The sequence below is a fragment of the Manacus vitellinus genome, unplaced genomic scaffold (assembly GCF_001715985.3).
Source record: "Manacus vitellinus isolate BGI_N305 unplaced genomic scaffold, ASM171598v3 scaffold_6_pilon, whole genome shotgun sequence".
Taxonomy (NCBI): Eukaryota; Metazoa; Chordata; class Aves; order Passeriformes; family Pipridae; genus Manacus; species Manacus vitellinus.
The window spans coordinates 37,402,252-37,420,917 of NW_021940750.1; the positions used below are offsets into that span (position 1 = coordinate 37,402,252).

The 18,666-nt window shown below is 44.9% G+C and overlaps 1 protein-coding gene across 1 annotated transcript in view; it reads right to left on the reverse strand.

The window, feature by feature from the left end:
• Positions 1-14,805: 14,805 nt before the first annotated feature.
• Positions 14,806-18,666, reverse strand: part of SYT16 (synaptotagmin 16) — a 38,836-nt gene continuing 34,975 nt past the window's right edge. The window contains exon 5 of the mRNA XM_018082266.1: positions 14,806-15,349. Within this exon, the coding sequence (XP_017937755.1) occupies positions 15,036-15,349 (314 nt within the window). The 3' untranslated portion in view covers positions 14,806-15,035. The remainder of the gene's footprint in view (positions 15,350-18,666) is intronic.

Genomic DNA, 18,666 nt, shown 5'->3' on the forward strand with positions numbered 1-18,666 from the left:
ACCGAAACTGGGAGGGGGGTAGCAGCCCGAGGGAGTGGGAAGGGGGGGCATAAAACCTCCCTTTGGGGCGGACTGAAGGAGGCACGGAGAGGGTCGGCAGCCGGGGAGGTGCTGAGTGCCCGTTGCGGCACTGAGAGGGCGAGAGCTCTGCTTGCTTCAGGGCAAGACTGGGAAAAAGCACGAGTCAGTGCCTAGAAAGGCTGGAGGGAGAGGTGAGTCCAATTTGGTACTGCTGGCAGAGAGCCGAGCTCTTCTGCTCTCTCACTGGGTCACACTTCTCTTCCCTCCCGATTTACATTGCTCCCTTCTTCCTCCATTCCCACATCAGATCCTCACACACTGTTTTTCCCCTGAGCTTTCGGGATGTTCCACCACTGTGCCCTGGGTCTCACCCTGGCAAATACACCCGTGATCCCAAAGAGGCACTACAGCACTCTGCAATCCCATGGGCAGAAATTGGATTGCTGCAGGAATAAAAGCTGCAGAGCAAAACAACCCAGATCTCCTCCTGAACCAAACAGCAGGTCACTGTGGGGTGGGAAAACTACTGTGCCTCACTCAGACAGCAGGATTTTACTGCTGAGCACACTCCTTATGGCAATAGGTAGGATATCAGGCTCAGCCTACCCTCATAACCGAGGGTCCAGCCAGCAAGGCCCAGAAAAAGTTTAAAAGGAATAAATACAATCTTAAATGTGTAAGTGAACAGAGGGGAAATCCCTTTCCCGAAAATAGTGGCAGATAGAAGAATATGAAAAAAAATATTTTTTTTAAATTCTTTTTTAAAAAACAGTAAGTACAGCCAACTATGCGTAGGGAACTTCCCTGGAAGAAGTGAGGCATTCCCAGATGAGTTGTACAAGTTGAAAAGGAGGTGTACAAGATGAGATATTCTGGAAAGCCAGATTGGTGCCAGTGGCTGCAGTGAAGTTACCAGCACAATACTGTCTTAGATTAGTCCCAGCACCAAGCCTGGGCTTTGCTCAGGACTTTTCTCCAAGAGGAAATCTTCTTAGACAATAATTTTTCTTCTGTGCTTCCCAGCTGTGTCCTTTTCCACACAACTAGCATGGATGACACCCTAGCTCCTGAGAGGCTCATGCTAATACCATAGCCATCCCCATCACTCCATCCAGCCCATAAATCGTGGAATGGTTGGGGTTGGAAGGCACCTTAAAGATCATCTTGTTCCAACCTCCCTACCATGGGCAGGGACACCTCCTACTAGACCAGGTTGTTCAAAGCCCCATCCAAATTGGCTTTGAACACTTCCAAGGATGGGGCATCCATAACTTCTGTGGGCAATTATGTTCCATCTTGTTACTGAAAGTGACTCAAAGTCTCAGACAGTGCCAAAAACAAGGCAAGGTGCTCTGGGAAAACATTAATTTTAGCAGCATCTGAAGGTCCTGGGCAATCCCCTGTTCTCCTTTGATCTGTAAGATGGTGTCCCACACACGCTGTAACTTGGCATATCACTGCTGGTGGGACACATGGACTTCCCCTCCCTCTGGTTGCTCCAGAGTCTCTATGAAGGTCCTGCAGAGGAGCATGACCAGCCTTAGTCCTCCTCCCTCTTACATGGTAGGAATGGAAGCACACTTCAACTGGCATTCCCCTGGATCAATATCTCATCCAAATTTTAACAAACTGAGTCTTGGCAGGCCTGAGTCCCAGCTAACACACGTCAATGCCACAGACTCAAACCAGTTACTCCCTTGACTCTGAGCATCTGGCTGTGTTTGGTACTCAGCAGGCACGAATGTGTGAATGCACTCAGCTCTCCTGGTCTTTGCAGTTTGAGGAAAGATCACTCACAGCCATATACTTACTTCAAATTATCTCCGAAGCTCTGCTTCTTTTATTGAGAAGTCAAATGAACTCCAACTAATTTCAAATTTGAATTTTCTAGGACAATAGGAAGGCACTGGAATTTAATTGATTTTGATTACCTACCTTATTATTATGCTGCCAGTAGCAGTAGTTCAGGTTGGTGTAATTTTAAATTTACTGTGAGATGAACCTGACATTTCTCTACTGCTGAATAGAGGACTTGAGCGATTCGTCAGCTCTTCACAAAGATGTCATAATTAATTCAGTAATATCACTTCTGTAAGCAGAAACAGAAGACACAGAAGCACCTACTCTGTGCCTAAGAGCTGAATGAACGACAGCCTCACTTACTCCAATCTTCGTGAAAATTACTGTATTTTTTTTTTTAACATTCAACACAACTTCTGCTGCAAAGATACATCTTCCCCTCTCCTCTCAGCACACAAGCAGGACTTATTAGCAGGCAATAATTTACAGCCAAAAGGTCAGCTATGTTTCCTCAGCTGGCTCCAAGAAGTATTTCCAACCCCTGATCAGCCCGGAAGAAATTCTTCCGCAATCCAGATGTAGCTGCTTTTCTTTGTCCGCTTTCCCAGGGGGCAGAGAGTGCAGGGAAACAGATCCCTGCCAGTGTAAACCAGCATTGCTCTGCTGGCTGAAAGGCGTCTCCACCAAGATGAACAGCAGATGCTCCATCTCAAACCATCCCATCCCCTTCCTCCTGCCATGGGAGCATGAGAGATCACCTCCCCTCCTTGTCCAAAGAGGATTTTTCCCCTCTGCCAGGGATGCCTGGTTGGGAATCACTGTCCAGCTGAATTGCACAATGTTTCAATGCAACGGAAATTAAACGGACCTGTGAACTGGGATCAAAGTCCCTATTGACAGTGATATTATTTGAGAAGATAAGAGTTTAAATGTGTACTGCATAAGATAAAACCCGGACAGGCAGACAACAGAAGAGCAGCTTTTTTCTTTTAGTTTAGTCTTTTGAAAGCAGGATTGCCTGGCATAGTCAGTGTTATAACATATGTATATTTTAAAATGGTTTAGAGCAATTGGGAATATAAAAGCCCAGAACATTAGCATCTACTTTACTTTAACTGTCTCACAAAACTAAAAAAAAAAACCAGTTCCTTCATTTCAAAACAGTTGTCTCCTCAAGCCAAGCGTTAAAGAAAAAGTGAATTAAAGTAATGAATTCAAGCACCAAACATTCAAAAGATGTGTGTACAAAAGCACCAGTCCTCTCAGGCAGCATATGCCTACACAGGTACTGTATTTCTAAACACAGCATGCAGAAGTTATTTTCAAAAGATAAAACATACCCAAAATGTTCAGCATTTGTATCTGAAAACTTTCAGATGTCAGGAGCTACATCCTGGACCAGGTTTTATCCCTGGCCTGGCATGCTCAGCTGCCTCCAGCAGACACAGACTATCAAAAGCTTTCCTAGCCATTGGCTTGTCACAGCAAATGAAGATGAGTAGCTTCAGTTTCTGGACCCTGTTTATGCCTCCCAACAGTTGGACAACCTCAGAGGGACTAGATGCCTAGGGAGGCTAATCCTGCCTGCATCTAAAATGAAGCCTTTGCATTTCATTTTAAAATACTAGCTCTTTCTCTTTCGACTCTTCCAGTACTAGAACTCTATTTTTTTCCTCTATCTCCCAGTTCATTGTATAAGAAAATTTGTTGGTATTTTAAAATTTGAAAACTTATTTTTTACCTCCTTACATTTTAAAAAAACTTAGAAAAACCTTCTGAAACAAGCTGGGGAAGAGCAGAACTAATGAAGTTCATTTTCCTACTTATTTGTGTTCTTTATCCCCTACATCCTCCCCACCACCCCCAAACAAATTCCACCATGTCCGCTTGGACACCCACAGCTCAACCAGAGACAGAACCAAAGTCAGCACATGCTGAAGCTTGTCTGGAGCTTTACACTGTCATGATGGACCAGATGACCAACCCTTGGCCATCAAACCTACTTCTTTCTGCTTCCCTGTAAACGATCCTCTGCCAGCTGACAAAATTTGCAGAAGCAAAACTGCCTTTGAGACAGTTACCCTTCGCTCAAATGTGATTGAAATTGGCCAACCTGTTAAAAAGTGATGATGGTAGAAGAGAGACTGGCGAGGAGACAGATGGCAGACAGCTCAGCTTTAGCCTCCACTGAGCTGATTGAGAAGTGGGAATGCTTTCACCCTCTCGTGAAAAATGATATCACTCTTTTGCTGAAATTCAAAACTTAGTTTCCTGACATTAAAAATGTGACTTTTCCAACTGGTCAAAACTAGGATGAAAAAAGGGACAAAAAAAACATTACTTGGTGCTTTGCCAAGGAACGAAGTCATTCTAAGCAAGGAATTAAAATGCAGCTGGAGGAAGAATGGGATAATAAGAGCGATAAAACATAACACAGCCGGGAGCCGGGAGCCCAGCGAGACCCACACGAGTTGATGCTGAGCAGGGCCGTCCCAGCAGGAGCAGCAAGTGGATTGCTAAGCCCATTGCACTTGCACTTGTTGTCCACCAAGCACATAGAAATCCTGAGTCTTTTATTCCCAAATTTATGGGCAACCTCACTAAGGCCAAGCTAACCAAGTGTTGACACCAAGACATACCCCCTCTCTCCCAGAGTTCAATGCCAGCAGCTTTGTCATCACGTGTGCCAAGCTTGCACAGGGACACAGGCAAGTCTGCCCGGAGGGGTGAAACAAACCCCATGCTGGTTAGCCCTGCACTGGGAACCAGCCTGACAAAACCCACCCTGAGGCTGGGGACATTCCCAAAAGGACATGGCGAGGCTGCAGGAACAGCAACACAAGTGTGGTCCCCCCCCCAGTGCTCGAGTCATCCAGAGCAATTGCTGGCACCCCTCAGTGCTGGGTTTACACGAGAGGAATCGGGTGAGTTGGTGGGAGGATTGAGGCTGGTTGATTTGGCAGGGAGAATTTTAAGTGGTTTTCAGAAAATGCGTGGGGTGAAGCAGTGTTATGGATAATCAAGCCAGAAAAACTCTGTGCTGGTACCGACTCAGACCATGGCAGCAGTGCCCACCTGAGCTCCCAAACCCCTGAGCAGCTTGCAGATGGTGCCTGATTCTGTAGATCTTCCTCTGTGTCTGGGGGAGCTGCTGGCTGCCACTCCAGAGCAAACCCCCAGCCTGCCCTGCAGCCCCACCCAAGCCCTCTCAGCTGAGCCTGGTCACCCATGAACATCAACAAAACAAGTTTTTCATCCCCAATTTACACCAGGGAGGGTGAGTTTTCCCAAAATCCCTTGTTTTTCTCTTAGCCTCCCAGCATAACCCACTTCCCCACTGTCTTTCAGATGAAGGGCTCTGGGCTGGGTTTTCTGTGTCCCCAGACATGTCTCGTACTGGCCGCCTTTCCTGAGCTTTCCAGGGACTGAAGCTACCAACAGTTGCCAGAAAAAGAAACTCTATTTCTGGGCTGGTCCTGGAAAGCCAACCCTGTGGATGCCAGCAGGGATGCAGAAATCGTGGTTTCTCATGTCTCCCTCAAAGGTGGCACTGCTATTCTGAGAGGAACAAACTAACCCCAGTTCAAAATCACCAGTCTGGAAAGTTTTTTTAGCTTCTGTCTTTTTCTGTCTTAACGTAGGCATGGACTACAACTTCAACCTGCCAGAAGTAAACCACTCACACAAATAGATCACGATCAAAGGTAGATGTAAGCAAAAGTACTCACCAGATACAGACATATCCCTCATGCTTGGCTTCATGTCAGCCCGGTTTCAGCTCTCCAGCTCATCACTTGAGCACTTACTTCTGTTTCCACCCTGTGGCCAGCCTAACTGCTATGGGGGCATCCCTCAGTGTCCCAGGATGTCAACAAGGCTGGTATCTACACACGGGAGACACAATGGTGACATTGACCCCTGCATGCCCTGGTGCAGATGCCAACATGTCATTGGTGTATACGAGAAACCCGGTGATTGGGAAACCACCATGGAGAGGATGGGAGGGACTTCTCCCCCAAATCCTGGTGACGCTGGATGGCAGAGTGGGGAAGAGCAGGCATCAAAGGCATAGCCAGCACTTCTCCTTCCCCACACAGAGCTGGCTGAAAGGAGGTGTGCAGGGGGAAGAAGATACACAGTGGGACATGGGAACCTCTCCAATCCCCCAAAGCCCCCCCAGCCTGCTGCCACAGGGCCCCTCTGTCAGTGTGGATGGACATGGGGAGCGGGTGGGGGGCAGATACTTCCCATTCCTCCCAGTTATGCATTATGCACCAGGCACCTGCATCCCAGTTCCGAACAAAACACATCCACCTCTCCTAGATGCATATTCACTCCGTTCAGCCACAATGGGAACGAAAAGGAAGATACGTCGGTTTTGCATGTCTACATGAGCCATCTGCTTCTATTTTATTGATAAAAACCTGCAACAGCAGAGTTCAACTTAACAAAATAAGACTGTTTCTAAGGTGTGGATGGCTGTATGTGTGGGGGGGGTAATTTCAGCCCAGAATTTTGCAGAAGCTGGGTTTGATGCGTTTTGGGTTTTTTCCCCCAGCCAGATATCATCTAGACATTAGTATTCCTAACACAGCATATAATTAGCGAGAGGCAATATATTGTATGATCATGCACGTTAGCACTTAAATAGAATAAAAATGTTTCATTGTCAGCTGCATGAAAAGCTAAGAATAAACCCGTACCACTCTTCCTGATGAATATCCAAACATCTTTTCATCATATATTTCATCATTTTGTCACAGTTTTGCACTGCAGATATCTCCTTCAATCACGTACCCAGCAAGTGAAACAACAGTCAAACCACCCTGGTGGCCTTACCAGTCAATACCAGCTGTTTATTAACTAGATTGAAGGTAATATTTTCAGTGCAAATCTTTGAGCTTTACAAAAGTGAAAAGAATATATGAATTTGTTCCTTATAAACTTCATGAACAGTTCTCCCTCTATAGATTTGTTTATCATAAAAATAATTCAACAATAAATGCAGACTCTAGAAGCCTTGCTTTTGAAACAACAGAAGTTAGAGACCTGGCCTTTTTTGCTAATTTTTCTGTATTGTTATTATTTAAAGTGAATAATTTATAGATAAATATTGTGTTTGCCCAGAGAATCTGTGGATGCTCATCCATGGAAGTGTTCAAGGCCAGGTAAGATGGAGCTTTGAGCAACCTGGTCTAGTGGAAGGTGCTCCTTGCCACGGCAGGAGGTTGGAACTAGATGATCCTTAAGGTTCCTCCCATCCCAAAACCATTCTGTGATTCTATGAGACATTTTTGTTTCTCTGGGAACTCATGGTAACATTTTCTTTTCAATATGTGAAAGCTGGATACAAATGTGCCAGGAGAAACAGCCATGCAGCCTGTTGGTTCCTGTTGAAGCACTACTGGATCATCTAGAGCTTTTATTGACCTGTATCTGGTGGGAGCATCTCTCTGTACTGAGTAATGATGGATGCTGGTATGAGGAATGCCAGCAGTGCTCACTATTTAACAGTAGGAATGGATAGTGTGTCCTCCTGTTGTTCATACTTTGGGAGTTGGCTGCGCTGGTTGCCCAGAGAAGCTGTGGATGGCCAGGTTGGACTGGGCTCTGAGCAACCTGCTCTAGCAGAAGGTGTCCCTGCCCATGGCAGGGAGTTTGGAACAAGTGTGTCTTTAAGGCGTCTTCCAACCCAAACCATTCTGTGGTTCTGTGACCTCAGGCTGCAAAAGGGGAGCTGAGATTTCTATTACTCCTGATGCAGCCTCATCCAGAGGGCTGAATCACTCTGAATACCAACTGGCTCACTACACACCCATGGGATGTACTTAGGAGACTACAGCAAAGAAAGGAAAAATCTTCAAGGCAGATTATTCTACTAAACTCCAGGAGGGAAATGCGGTAAGAGGCTTACAACACTGTCCTGTGGCAACACACCCCAGGAGTTATATCTTTGTACTCACAAAGCTGCTGGGGGGGGGAAAAGACTCCCACATCACAGGGCACACAGAGGAAAGAGGAGAGGGACACCTCAGTCTCCGCATCGCCAGTGTCCAGCTGTGACTGCGACAGCGAGACAACAAAAGCCTGCCAGAGGTGGTATATTGTTCCAATATAGAAAGAAGTCAATACACACTAAAAATAACTTATTATATACAGTATATTTAAATCAACAGTCAAATATACATTGAGATGTGCTTCATGCAAATGCCTCGCGGCACTCTACCATAAAAAACATTTTTATATATACACATATAAATGTCACGCAGTATTTAAATGCTAAGTCTACCGAATGATTACCTCATTTACTCTTCTTGACAAACAAAACTCTCTGCTGGGAAAAAGTCAATGAAGTTACAGCTGAGAATACAGCCCAGCAAAACACAAAACACGGCAATGTCAGCAGAAGAATACAGGAGAGATGTGGTACCAGTTCAATTGGAAAACTTGTGCTTGAGGTGCCACGTAGTGACAGCAAGAGATCAGAGGATAGGTTTTATCCTGAGCACCATGAACATAAAATATTGCTACCAGGCACAGACCTGTGTTGGAGCAGACCTCTGTAGATATTAATGAGAGGATGGGAAACACAATGATGGAGACAGCATGAAGGAAAAGCACCTGGAAAGTGTTAACAAGACACAGGGATGAGGAAAGCTGGCAAAATTATATTATTTATTTCCTAGCTGCTAATGAAGAGAAAATTTTGCAATGTTATCCTAAGTTTGAGAAATTAAGGGAAAGGGAGGTATTTGGCACAATAAAATGCCTTCCCTGGAGGTCACAACTCATTAATGGTTGTGGGGCTCAGGAAGAATCTAGCTTTTGTCTGGATCCTGAATCCTTGTTCTTCATCCATGGCCACTATCAGCTTTCTGTCTCTTATTACTCAGTAAGATCAGCCCATGTTGGGTATGATGGTACAGAGGACAGACACCTCTGGAGTATTTGATGTTTATTTTATGTCACCCATTACAGACAGAGGAAATGCAAGAGCCAGGAGGAAACATCCTTACTTCCTCACACCTGCAGCTGCCCAAGCAGCTGTGATTTCTGTTAAACCACTTCTGTTAAGTAAAACCCAACAATTTGCTTTCCAATTTTCTACAGAGATGAGCAAGTGACAGGTCTAAATGGAGCTTCACAGCTCCCATCTGGTTTTTGTGTTTCTTCTTCAACTTTTTCCAACCCCAGCCTGCCTAAAGTTCACTGGATGTGACACGGTGACCATATAGGTTTTTGGTGAGATCATATAGACTACCACAGCCCATCTGCATTGCTGCCAAGCAGCAGTCTTCCTTCTGCCTTATCTGTAGTGATAACTTGTAGGATTCAGGATTTTACGTTCCTGTGATGGGCAATACCCAATTCCCACGCAGGTTCCCAAATTAGGATCGAAAAAAGCATCAACATTGGACTTTTTTCTGCCTTCTACAAGCATTAGGTTTTCCCTGCTCTGTGTACAAAACCTGTCTAGTGACAGAGCTTTTCTCAAGCTGTTCAATTCTGCAGCAAAATCTCAAAATTCATCCTCCCATGACAAACTCAGGAGCAGAGGGGAGGGAAAAAAATCTCACCTTCAACCTTCAGTTTTGAGGGAGCAGCTCAGGGAGAGCCCAGCCTGCAGCTCTCCTCTTACTAATTTGTACAGATGGCTTGTGTGGAGAGGAGAGGGATTGTAATGCCAAAAGAGATGAATGGTATCTACCAAGTTCTTTATCCAGGCTACAGTATTGACCTATATCTGCTCCATAAAGGTGAAAAAACATGGATAGCTGTGTGGGTTGAGCGGGAACATCTTCCTGCTGCCAGCTGGCAAACAGCTTGGGGATTACAGCATGAGGATTAATAGCCTTTGTCATTTGTAAGTGCAGATGCTAACCTTACTCCTATGACAGACTGATCTTCTTTGGATTCTGTGCCTGCTTGCTGTTCCAGAAAGATGACCTTGGGCTGCTGTGAGAGACAAAATACTTACACATTCATTTCTTCAGGCCCACAGTGTAGGCTGCAGGAAGACACGAGCTCACCCTGCACTGAAAAAAAAGGCTGTATGCCTTCAGCAGATCTGGAGCTCAGGAATCACGCAGAGAAACTGGGTTTCAGCTCAGGCTTGATGCCACTGCAGCCCAGCTGTGCTGCTTTCTGGAGTAGAGAGTGAGCAGACTCCCAGCTCTACAGCAGCATGAGCACCCTGAGAGCCTTCCCTGCCTCCCTCCCCCCTCACCACCTTCCCACCACTGCTTGGGGTTTTCATTTCTTGCTTGACATCTTGTTAAATCTGCACCAGATCCCAAATAAACACCCAAAACAGCTATGTGGAATTATCCTGGATGTCTTTCCAAGCTTTAGGATCTGTCAGCTTCTGGCTGCTTGTATCACAGAAGCAGATGAGCTGAGAGCCAGCACCGCTTCCTGGGATATGAGAACGTATTTGTTGGGGCAGCACATGCTGAAGGGGAAAACGTGCCTCATTCGAAGTGTGAGCTTTCCTACAAACCCTGGATGCTTTGTTTTTCCCCCTCAAACCATAGTTGCAAACATCACACTACATTTTAAATGGAAAGCGGATGTTCCTGCATACTAATTCCTTCAGGCTGTTGTCCTTTCACAGAACACAATGCCCACGAGAAAGAAGAAAGCAAACACAGAACAGGTTGTTTCTTCTGTCATTAACTTGGTCCACACTGAGGTGAACGGGTGTCACTACTTTGTAAATATTAAAGTATCACAGCCCAACTAACAACCTTCAAAGTCCACAAGTGGATTAGACAGCAGGGATGCAACGTCTTGATCATGAGCATCAAGACTTTAAGACAACCCCTCTAGGAGTCAGCTTCCCTCAGGCCCAGGGATAACGTGATGGAGAAGGCCACATTCTCTGCTCAGCCTTTTTGTCCACCTTTCGTGCTGAAGGGCAGAAGGCAGCTGAGAGGCAGAGAGATGAAGCGCTGTGATCACACAGATTAAAGATGATGATAAATATGGGAGCGGAAAGCAAGCTCTGCAGGCACGCCAGCTCCAAGGTCATCGCCAGCTCCAACTGAAGGGGAAAACGAACTGCCACCAGAGGAAACGCCTGCTCCTCTGCCAAGCTGCCACCTCCGGCTTTATGCTGGAAAAATGATCAATAGCAGCTGGCAGCTTTTGGTTCTGCGCATCCAGGAACATCTAAAGACATTCATGACTGAAGATCAGTCGACTGTGTAAAGCACCAAACAACTCCTCGGGATCTGCAGCCGCTAAAAATATATCTGAGTATTGTCCATGTACCCCAGGAGCCACACAACCCACATTATCTCCAAAGGGAAGCGCAGGCAAGGCAGAGCAACAGGAACGAGCAGGCCACAGCAGGGTCCAGCTAATTAAAGACACTGGTAAAAAGGAAACCCAAACAAATCAAAGGATGCAGAAGACCATCCAGGCAAAGCTTTTGCAAATGGACACTTCAGGGAGCCAGCACTGCAGCTCAGTGGGCTAAAAGAGGTACTCATTTCTGTGGGCATCAGCTGAAGATCACATCATGGGGAATATAAACATGGTGAGATCATTCTGTTCTGTTGTCGATACACATTTAAACCAGAAGATAAAACAACAGCAGAGCTTAGCAGGACAGAGCAGGACAGCTCCAGCTGGCTGGAGAGAGACCAAAGAAGGAACAGACTGCAACCAGCTGAACGATGCTGTTCAAGATACAGAGCTATATGCAGGGCACTTGCCCACAATATTCTGGGCCTATGCCAGTGCAGTGAAGTTCCTTCCCACACAATGGTTTTGTGGGTTTTCAGTTTGTTTTATTTTCTGATCCTGATCCTTGAACTTCCCATGGCCCTCCCATGGGAAGCTCCTCTCCCCCCCCCCTTGGAACCCCAGAGAAACAGAGAGGAAGCATCAGCATCCACATGGAGGAAGGTCAGTGAAGCACAGGGCCCAGCCTACCACCCATCACCAGCTGTGAGCCAAGGGAGAGTCAAACTTCCCAAGGAATGGAAACCTTTCTGCAAATTCAGTCTTGTCAGCCACTTCCAAAGGAAACAAGGGGTTAAAACACTGACTGAAAGGGCAATGGTATTTACCTAAGAAAGACCAGGAGCACAAGCCAAGCCTGTATCAATATTAGCAATGACTAATTCAATCTGTCAATGGGAAGAATTAGAGGAGCTTTGGAATATGCCAGGGCTGGTACAAATCCTTCATTTCACAGACAGTCAACACCAAAAAGAAAAATAAACCACGAAAGCAGCAAAAATATCAAAATACAACTAGCAAGCACAAGCACCTTGTTCATCCCAAGATTCAAAAAGTTCCTCCATTGCTTTAGTAGGAACATAATGAACCCCATGAATGCACTGCTCAAGGCATGGATATGCCAACAGTTTTGGCAGTAGCTCCAAAACCCCAATGGTCCATTTGCTGCATCCCTTTTTACCCCCACTCCAAAATTTTCTGGTAAAATATAAGGTCAAAAGATTGCAGCAAGAATGCAGCAACCTGCTTCCCTTGGACAACTAAGTTTTAATACATGCTCAGATATTAACTTATTCTAAGTAAGATGTTTTCTTTTGCTTTCCTCTGACTCCCAATACTCTACACTGAAATTATATATTAAAATTCAATTCCCATAATGCTGTATCTTTGGAAAAGATCTTACTGTGAAAACAGCATGGAAGTCCAAAACCAGTTTATTACATTGTTTTTTAAAATGATCTTTTTCAGTAGTTTTTTTTTAATCATACTGTTATAAATCTGGGTTATCTCCAGTTCACTGCTGAAACACATTATCAACTTACAGTTTTCCCTTAGCTAATCATGAAGCATAAGCAACACTTCGCAGGTTCAAGAAGTTATGGAGAAAATCTCAGTAAGTTTATCATATATTCACATTCCAGGTAGTAAAATTAATTATAAACACTTGCACATACATTTTATGCAGTTCAGGGAAAAAAAGATGCCGAGATTGGAAAGCAACTGGAATCAGCAAATGTACCTTTTGAATTGGGCTGTTTCCTCTACTTTTTTTTCCCAGAAGAAAAGTGTGTGATAAAAAAAAAAAGGTCTATTCTGCTGGTTACCACTCAAATGTTCTTTTTTTTTTTTTTTTGCATTGGTAATACAGCAGCATTAGCAGTGCAGTCAAAAATATATTTGTTTGCTGAGCTGAATTTAGATTGTATCCTGTTTTGTGACAGAAAGCCCCAGTAGTGCAAAGTAGATATGTCAGCTTATCTAGACAGGAGAGGAGAACCCTCCTGCATATGATACCCAGAAGTCTCCCTGAAAAAATGATACTCAGACAGGTGATAAGAATATACAAAAGCAGGGTCTGTAGAATAACTTGTATCACCTGTACCAGAAGCCCTCCTACATGCAGATTATTCTGTCTGCCTCATGAGGACAGACAGAGTCTGTGTGTATGACACCAAGTGATAACCTGTGAGTGTCACAGCAGTGCTCTCAGGGCCTGGCTGGCCTGGATGTGAGCCAAACCAGCAGAGAGGCCCAATTTTGGTCAAACAGCCAGTGCCAAAATTTGCATTAGTTAGATTTGCACAGCACCATTGAAGGAAGGAGACGGCTGCAGTGCAGTAGGAGGCAGAATTTGGTGCCAGATCTCAGCAAATGACAAAACCAAAACACGAAGTGACTCAGAACAGACAAACCTTTTCAGCAAAATATTTCCTGTGTCTTGCTGTCATCAGCAGGAATGGAGAAATGCCAGTCCTCTCCTAGAGAGCGGGGGGAATGGGAGATTGGGCAGCTGATAGCATTTGAAGATCTCAGCACCTCACTGCCTACATACCATCACTGCACTTGAAGATGAACATCCTCCTTTGTGTCACACACGGCACTTGCTTGCAAAAACAACCACTTAGTCAAGCAGCAGACCGAGACACGTCCCCTATCCATCATCTCCACGGCTTCAACTTGCAGAGACAGGGAAAAAGAACAGAGTGGAAAAGGACAATATAGTCTGAAAAGTTACTACGTGAAAGTGTCATCACCTCATCCAGCAAGCCTGCTCCTTGCATTGTTTTCAGTGAGAGGCAGGAAGCACAATACTTTTCTCCGGTGCTAGTTCAGCAGAGCCCCTCTGGGGGGTCCCCTGGATCCTATTCCTTGCCTGCAGGAGAGCTCACCCCCAAGATGAGGTGACATGGTCTGGCATCCTCTATGGCTCAGTATGCCAAAACTAGTCCCCTGTCATATCCCAAGAAGATATTAAAGGATAGCCCTCAGCAAACTGAGTAGTGCTCAGCTGAATGACAGAGAAACCACAGATGTGAAGCCTTCACCTGTAATGCTCACAGAAATGCTTTTCTGAATGAACCTTGCTTCTAAAAACCAAATTAACACATTGGCAAAACAGTGATGCAGAAAAGAGTGATTCAGGCACAAAGGTGGATGTGCAGCTTTTTCTGGTCTTTTTTTTGGTATTTGTGATGACAGAAGCCATAACTTCAAGTAAACATCTAAACATGCATTGTATAATGCAATAGAAAAACTGATGCTCATTATCTCTTGTGCAAACCTATGGCAATGCAGGCTAACAAGTGCACAGGGTGCCTAATTAAAAATATCAATAGTGTTAAGTCCTAATATCAACTGTTAGTGCAGGAGAACAGTAGTAATGTCTAGGCACTTTAAAGTTGACAGAGAATTCAAGAGTGCTTTCTCATGCTGCTTGAAAAATATATCATCCAGTCTACAGTGGTATCAAATGCTTATTTCTAGGACTTAGAAACACGATAATAAAAGGGAGAGGATGTGATCTGCATGCAGGTTAGCCTTTCTGTGAGCTATCTGCGTGTGAAGAATATTTGCAAACTTCATTAATATAAATAAGGGGAGGGAGAGAAGAGAGAGTTTAACCCAGAAGAAAACAGCATCAGAATCAGCCTGTGATGATTAAGCCTATGACAAAATCAGCAAGACAACGACCAAGGAAAGGATTTTGTAGGTATTCCCAGTGCTTCTCACCAGGGTTAATTATATGGATGTAGAAAATGCAGGACAACCTGGAAAGGCAAGAACTAAATGTGCTTCCCAGGCCTTGCCACCTTTAATACCCATGACTGCTGACACCAAGCAGCCAGGTTAAAGCACACATGCCCCGTCAGAGCACAGTGCTTGCCACGGGATAGCTGTTTTCTGCTGGCTGAGAACAAGGTAAGACAGCCCTTTGTCCCAGGATCTGCAAGTTGCCCTGGTAACCACTAGGACTCCAGCAGCGTGTGCCACCTGCAGACCTGCGTCCCCTGCAATTCCTTCATTTCCTGCCAGTGGCTTTGCTCCTCCTCTCCGCTGCTGTTCTGACCCATGGAAATCCAGCCGATCATCTCCTTGCGCTTCATGCTGCGCCTGTTGTATATGGAGATCATCAGGGTGACATCAGAGAGCTGGAAGAGGGCAACCTGGAAGATGAAGGTCTCCTTGTAGACAGGGTTGGGTTGTCCTCGGCGGATGGAGGTCTTGCAGCGAGACATCTCTTGACCCACAGAGTTGCGCAGGCAGAGCTTTCCATAGGTATCTAGGACAGAATAAAAGAGGAGACAATACCTCTGGCACAGGTAACAGACCCAAGTGGTCAAAAAACACCCAAAACCCCTCCAAGTAGAGCAGCTTTGTCTGCAGTGAATAACAGATGAGGGCTGGACATCTCTCCTTGGTAAAATCCATGGGATGAGAAGCAGCAGATGAAAGCACCTCTTGGATTTTCTCATATTAAGCTGTGGAGAAAAGGAAACTGATGTGTGTTTCAGCCCTACTCTCTTGGAAAGAGCAGGGTACCTGGTATCCACTCCTAACAAACCTGTCTATGATTAACTGAAACTATGAGCATCTCTATGGATTCTCCACATCAAATGGTGTGTTTCCATCTTCCCTTCCTCTCCCTCACAATCAAGCTTCATTTGGGCTCTCTTACCCAGGTTTTCTTTGACTGCCTTTGTCTCTCCACCATTCTCTTTTGGAAGAATGCCTCTGTGACCTATTGTTTGAGATACCAAGCAAAAGGATCTTGAAAGACAGGGAAAAGAAACCTGCATACACAGTGGAATGATTTATCTCCCATGATAATTTCAAGTTTTTTTCAAATTCTCATATTAAATTTTTGGTGGACTCAGGGTCAATTTTATTCACTATCTAAATCAATACAAGGAGTAAACATGCCTAGGAAGGAATGGTCCAATTCAGTGTTCCTGTACATCTGTTCTTTAAACTCTTGCTGCCTCCTGTATTAATTAGTTCACCTCTGTTATGTGCTTGTTAATATTGTGGTCTCAGAGCTCCCAATGCTCCACAGATCCAGCTCAGTGTAAGTTTTCACCTTGCTCTGCACGTGACAGTGACAGATTGCTTGGCTAGACAAGTCCTCTGCTAACCCCTTCGTAATCTGTGCCTGGGTTCCTGCAAGTGAGTATTATTTCAGAGTGTGCTGAAGATAGGAAATAAATAACAAGCCTCCGTCTCTTGTCTACAGCATTTCTATCCTCTTCTGTTCCCATTTGATGTGCTATTTTACGCACTTATCTACTGAGCAATACAAGGTGTGAAATTACACTTCAGGTGTGAAAACACTTCTATGTCTCCAAAGCAGGGCTTTCCACTCCTCTCAAACTGTTCCACTGAAAAAGCTGTCAGGAGACTGACAATCAAGGAGCAAATTGTGAGCCTGCACAGCTGTACAGCTATCGAGTTACTGCGGGGAAAGTTCAGCCCAGTCATTAGCTGGGGGGCCAGCTTGGCTCCCAGCGTAACACTGGCCATGAATTAGATCTTGCCAACAAAGACCTACTTGTTGCACAGAAAAGCAGAGCTTTGATTTAATTTCCTGATGGTATCTGGAAAGGAAAAAAAAAAAAGGGCAAAAAAAAAGCTTTATTAAGAGGTGGACTAATTTCCACCTTACTATTCAGTGTTGGTGGTGCTGAGGGACTGAAATCTGTAACAACTTCAGATCCATCAGAAGCACAAAGCCCAAGAGAGGACTCTCTCTTCTACCTCAACTCAATGTGGAACACTGCAAGACAACTACCAGACACAACTCTTGCAGTGTTTGTAGAGATGTCACTTTGTTTTGGACTGACAAACCACAACGTGCACTGAAGCATTCCTCATGTGTGAGTCCTGGCTGCTGGTCTAGGCTGCAAGGAACTCCCTGGAAATAAAGATAAGTGAGGAGAAGAGGTTTTATAGATGGGGATTTTTTTATGTATTCATCCTCTTCTTCTGAGAAGGGGATTTCCAAACAGTAAAAAATCTCCACCAGGCTAATTTTTAAATATAAACAAACAACTAACTAGTACAGTTCCCTGTTTGAACTTTAAAATTTTTCTTTCTTTCAAATTAAAAGCTCACATCTTCACATAATTTTAGTGTATTTTCCAAACCAATCCCATTTACAGGCAGAAAGATGAAGTATCTCACTTCTGCTGGAAGAGAAGTGAGTGCTGAGCCTAAGAATTCACAGAGATGAGACCCCCTCTCTTTGCTCCTGGCCCAGTTCTTCCATTATTCTCTGGATATGTCCTTGGTGTCACATTGCTTTTCCCTCTACCCTCTGAAAACTGCTTAGTTGAGGCCATTTGATTGGGCTCACAGTAGGAGGTGGGAACAGGAAGGGCAGAGCTGGGGCATGGAGCAGCACTGGAATGATCCTGCCCCTGGACCCCTTGGCAGTTCCTGGGTATGTTTCCCTGCCTATGCTGGGGCAGGGAATGGGCAGAGTGGAGAAGCTGTATGCAGCCAAGAACTGCTACCAACACCCTCACTGCTATCCCACCTGAGCATGGCAATGTACCTCATAACCAACAGCAAATAAAGAACTTTTTTAGATTATTTTCCCGTGTTACTTGAGGGAAAGGTCACCCACACATGCCTGTATCTCTTGTAAGAAGACAGGGACGGGACTGAGGTCTAGATCTCACTCCTAGTATACCTTCATATCATCCCTCCTTCTGTGTTTCACCAGTACTGGCGGCTCAGGTGGGATTCATCACACCTAACTGCAGCACACTCATTTGAACAGCCCCCAAAGGAGTCAACCCATTTATAATCAAAGAAGCATATGGCATAATTCAGCATCGATCTAGTAGGCAGTGCTGCCATTAGAGATGATTTAGTTTTTAACACTAAAGCAAGTGCCACAGCTAAAGAGCCCCATAGGATACTGTTTCAGGATGCCCTGCTTAATCCTCGAGGCTATGAATGGAGGAGTTTCTTACTAGGATGTTACATCCCCGACTGAGGCCTCAGCTTTTGCACGTGTGGGGTAATATAGCTGGCTTTGAAGAAAACTGAGCAGTATACCAGCAATGACTTAAACCAAAGTCAGAAAATGTGGCTTTTTCTTTAATACACATCAGATTTTTCTACATACTTCTGCACCAAGACCCTGCCTGTACAGTACCAAGGGTGGTGGAGACCCTGCACGTATCGTCTGGATCAGGCAGGGACGTGAGGGCTGGAAGGAGACTGTGCTCAGCATAGAGATAATATCAGGAGCCCTATTCATGCCCATGAAAGCACAGGCACAAAACCAGTGCAAGTGACAACTAAATCAGGCCGCTAATTCTCCTAAAATTTATTCCACTGAGTGTATTTTACTAGGCAAAAGAATCAAGATTGCCCGAACAGAAATAAAAGAGTAGGTGTGTATCATATATTTAGCATCTGAAATTTGCTTTGCAGAGTTGGTACATATGAGACTGAGCTGTTATTCTGCTTCACTAACTACATTTAAAGATTGTAGTTTGCCCTTTCTGCATTGCACTCCTTGCAGCATCTTTTTAGGAGTCTCATCAGAAAACATTTCCTAGTCCTCCTTGTGGTCCAGTCTGGTCCTCT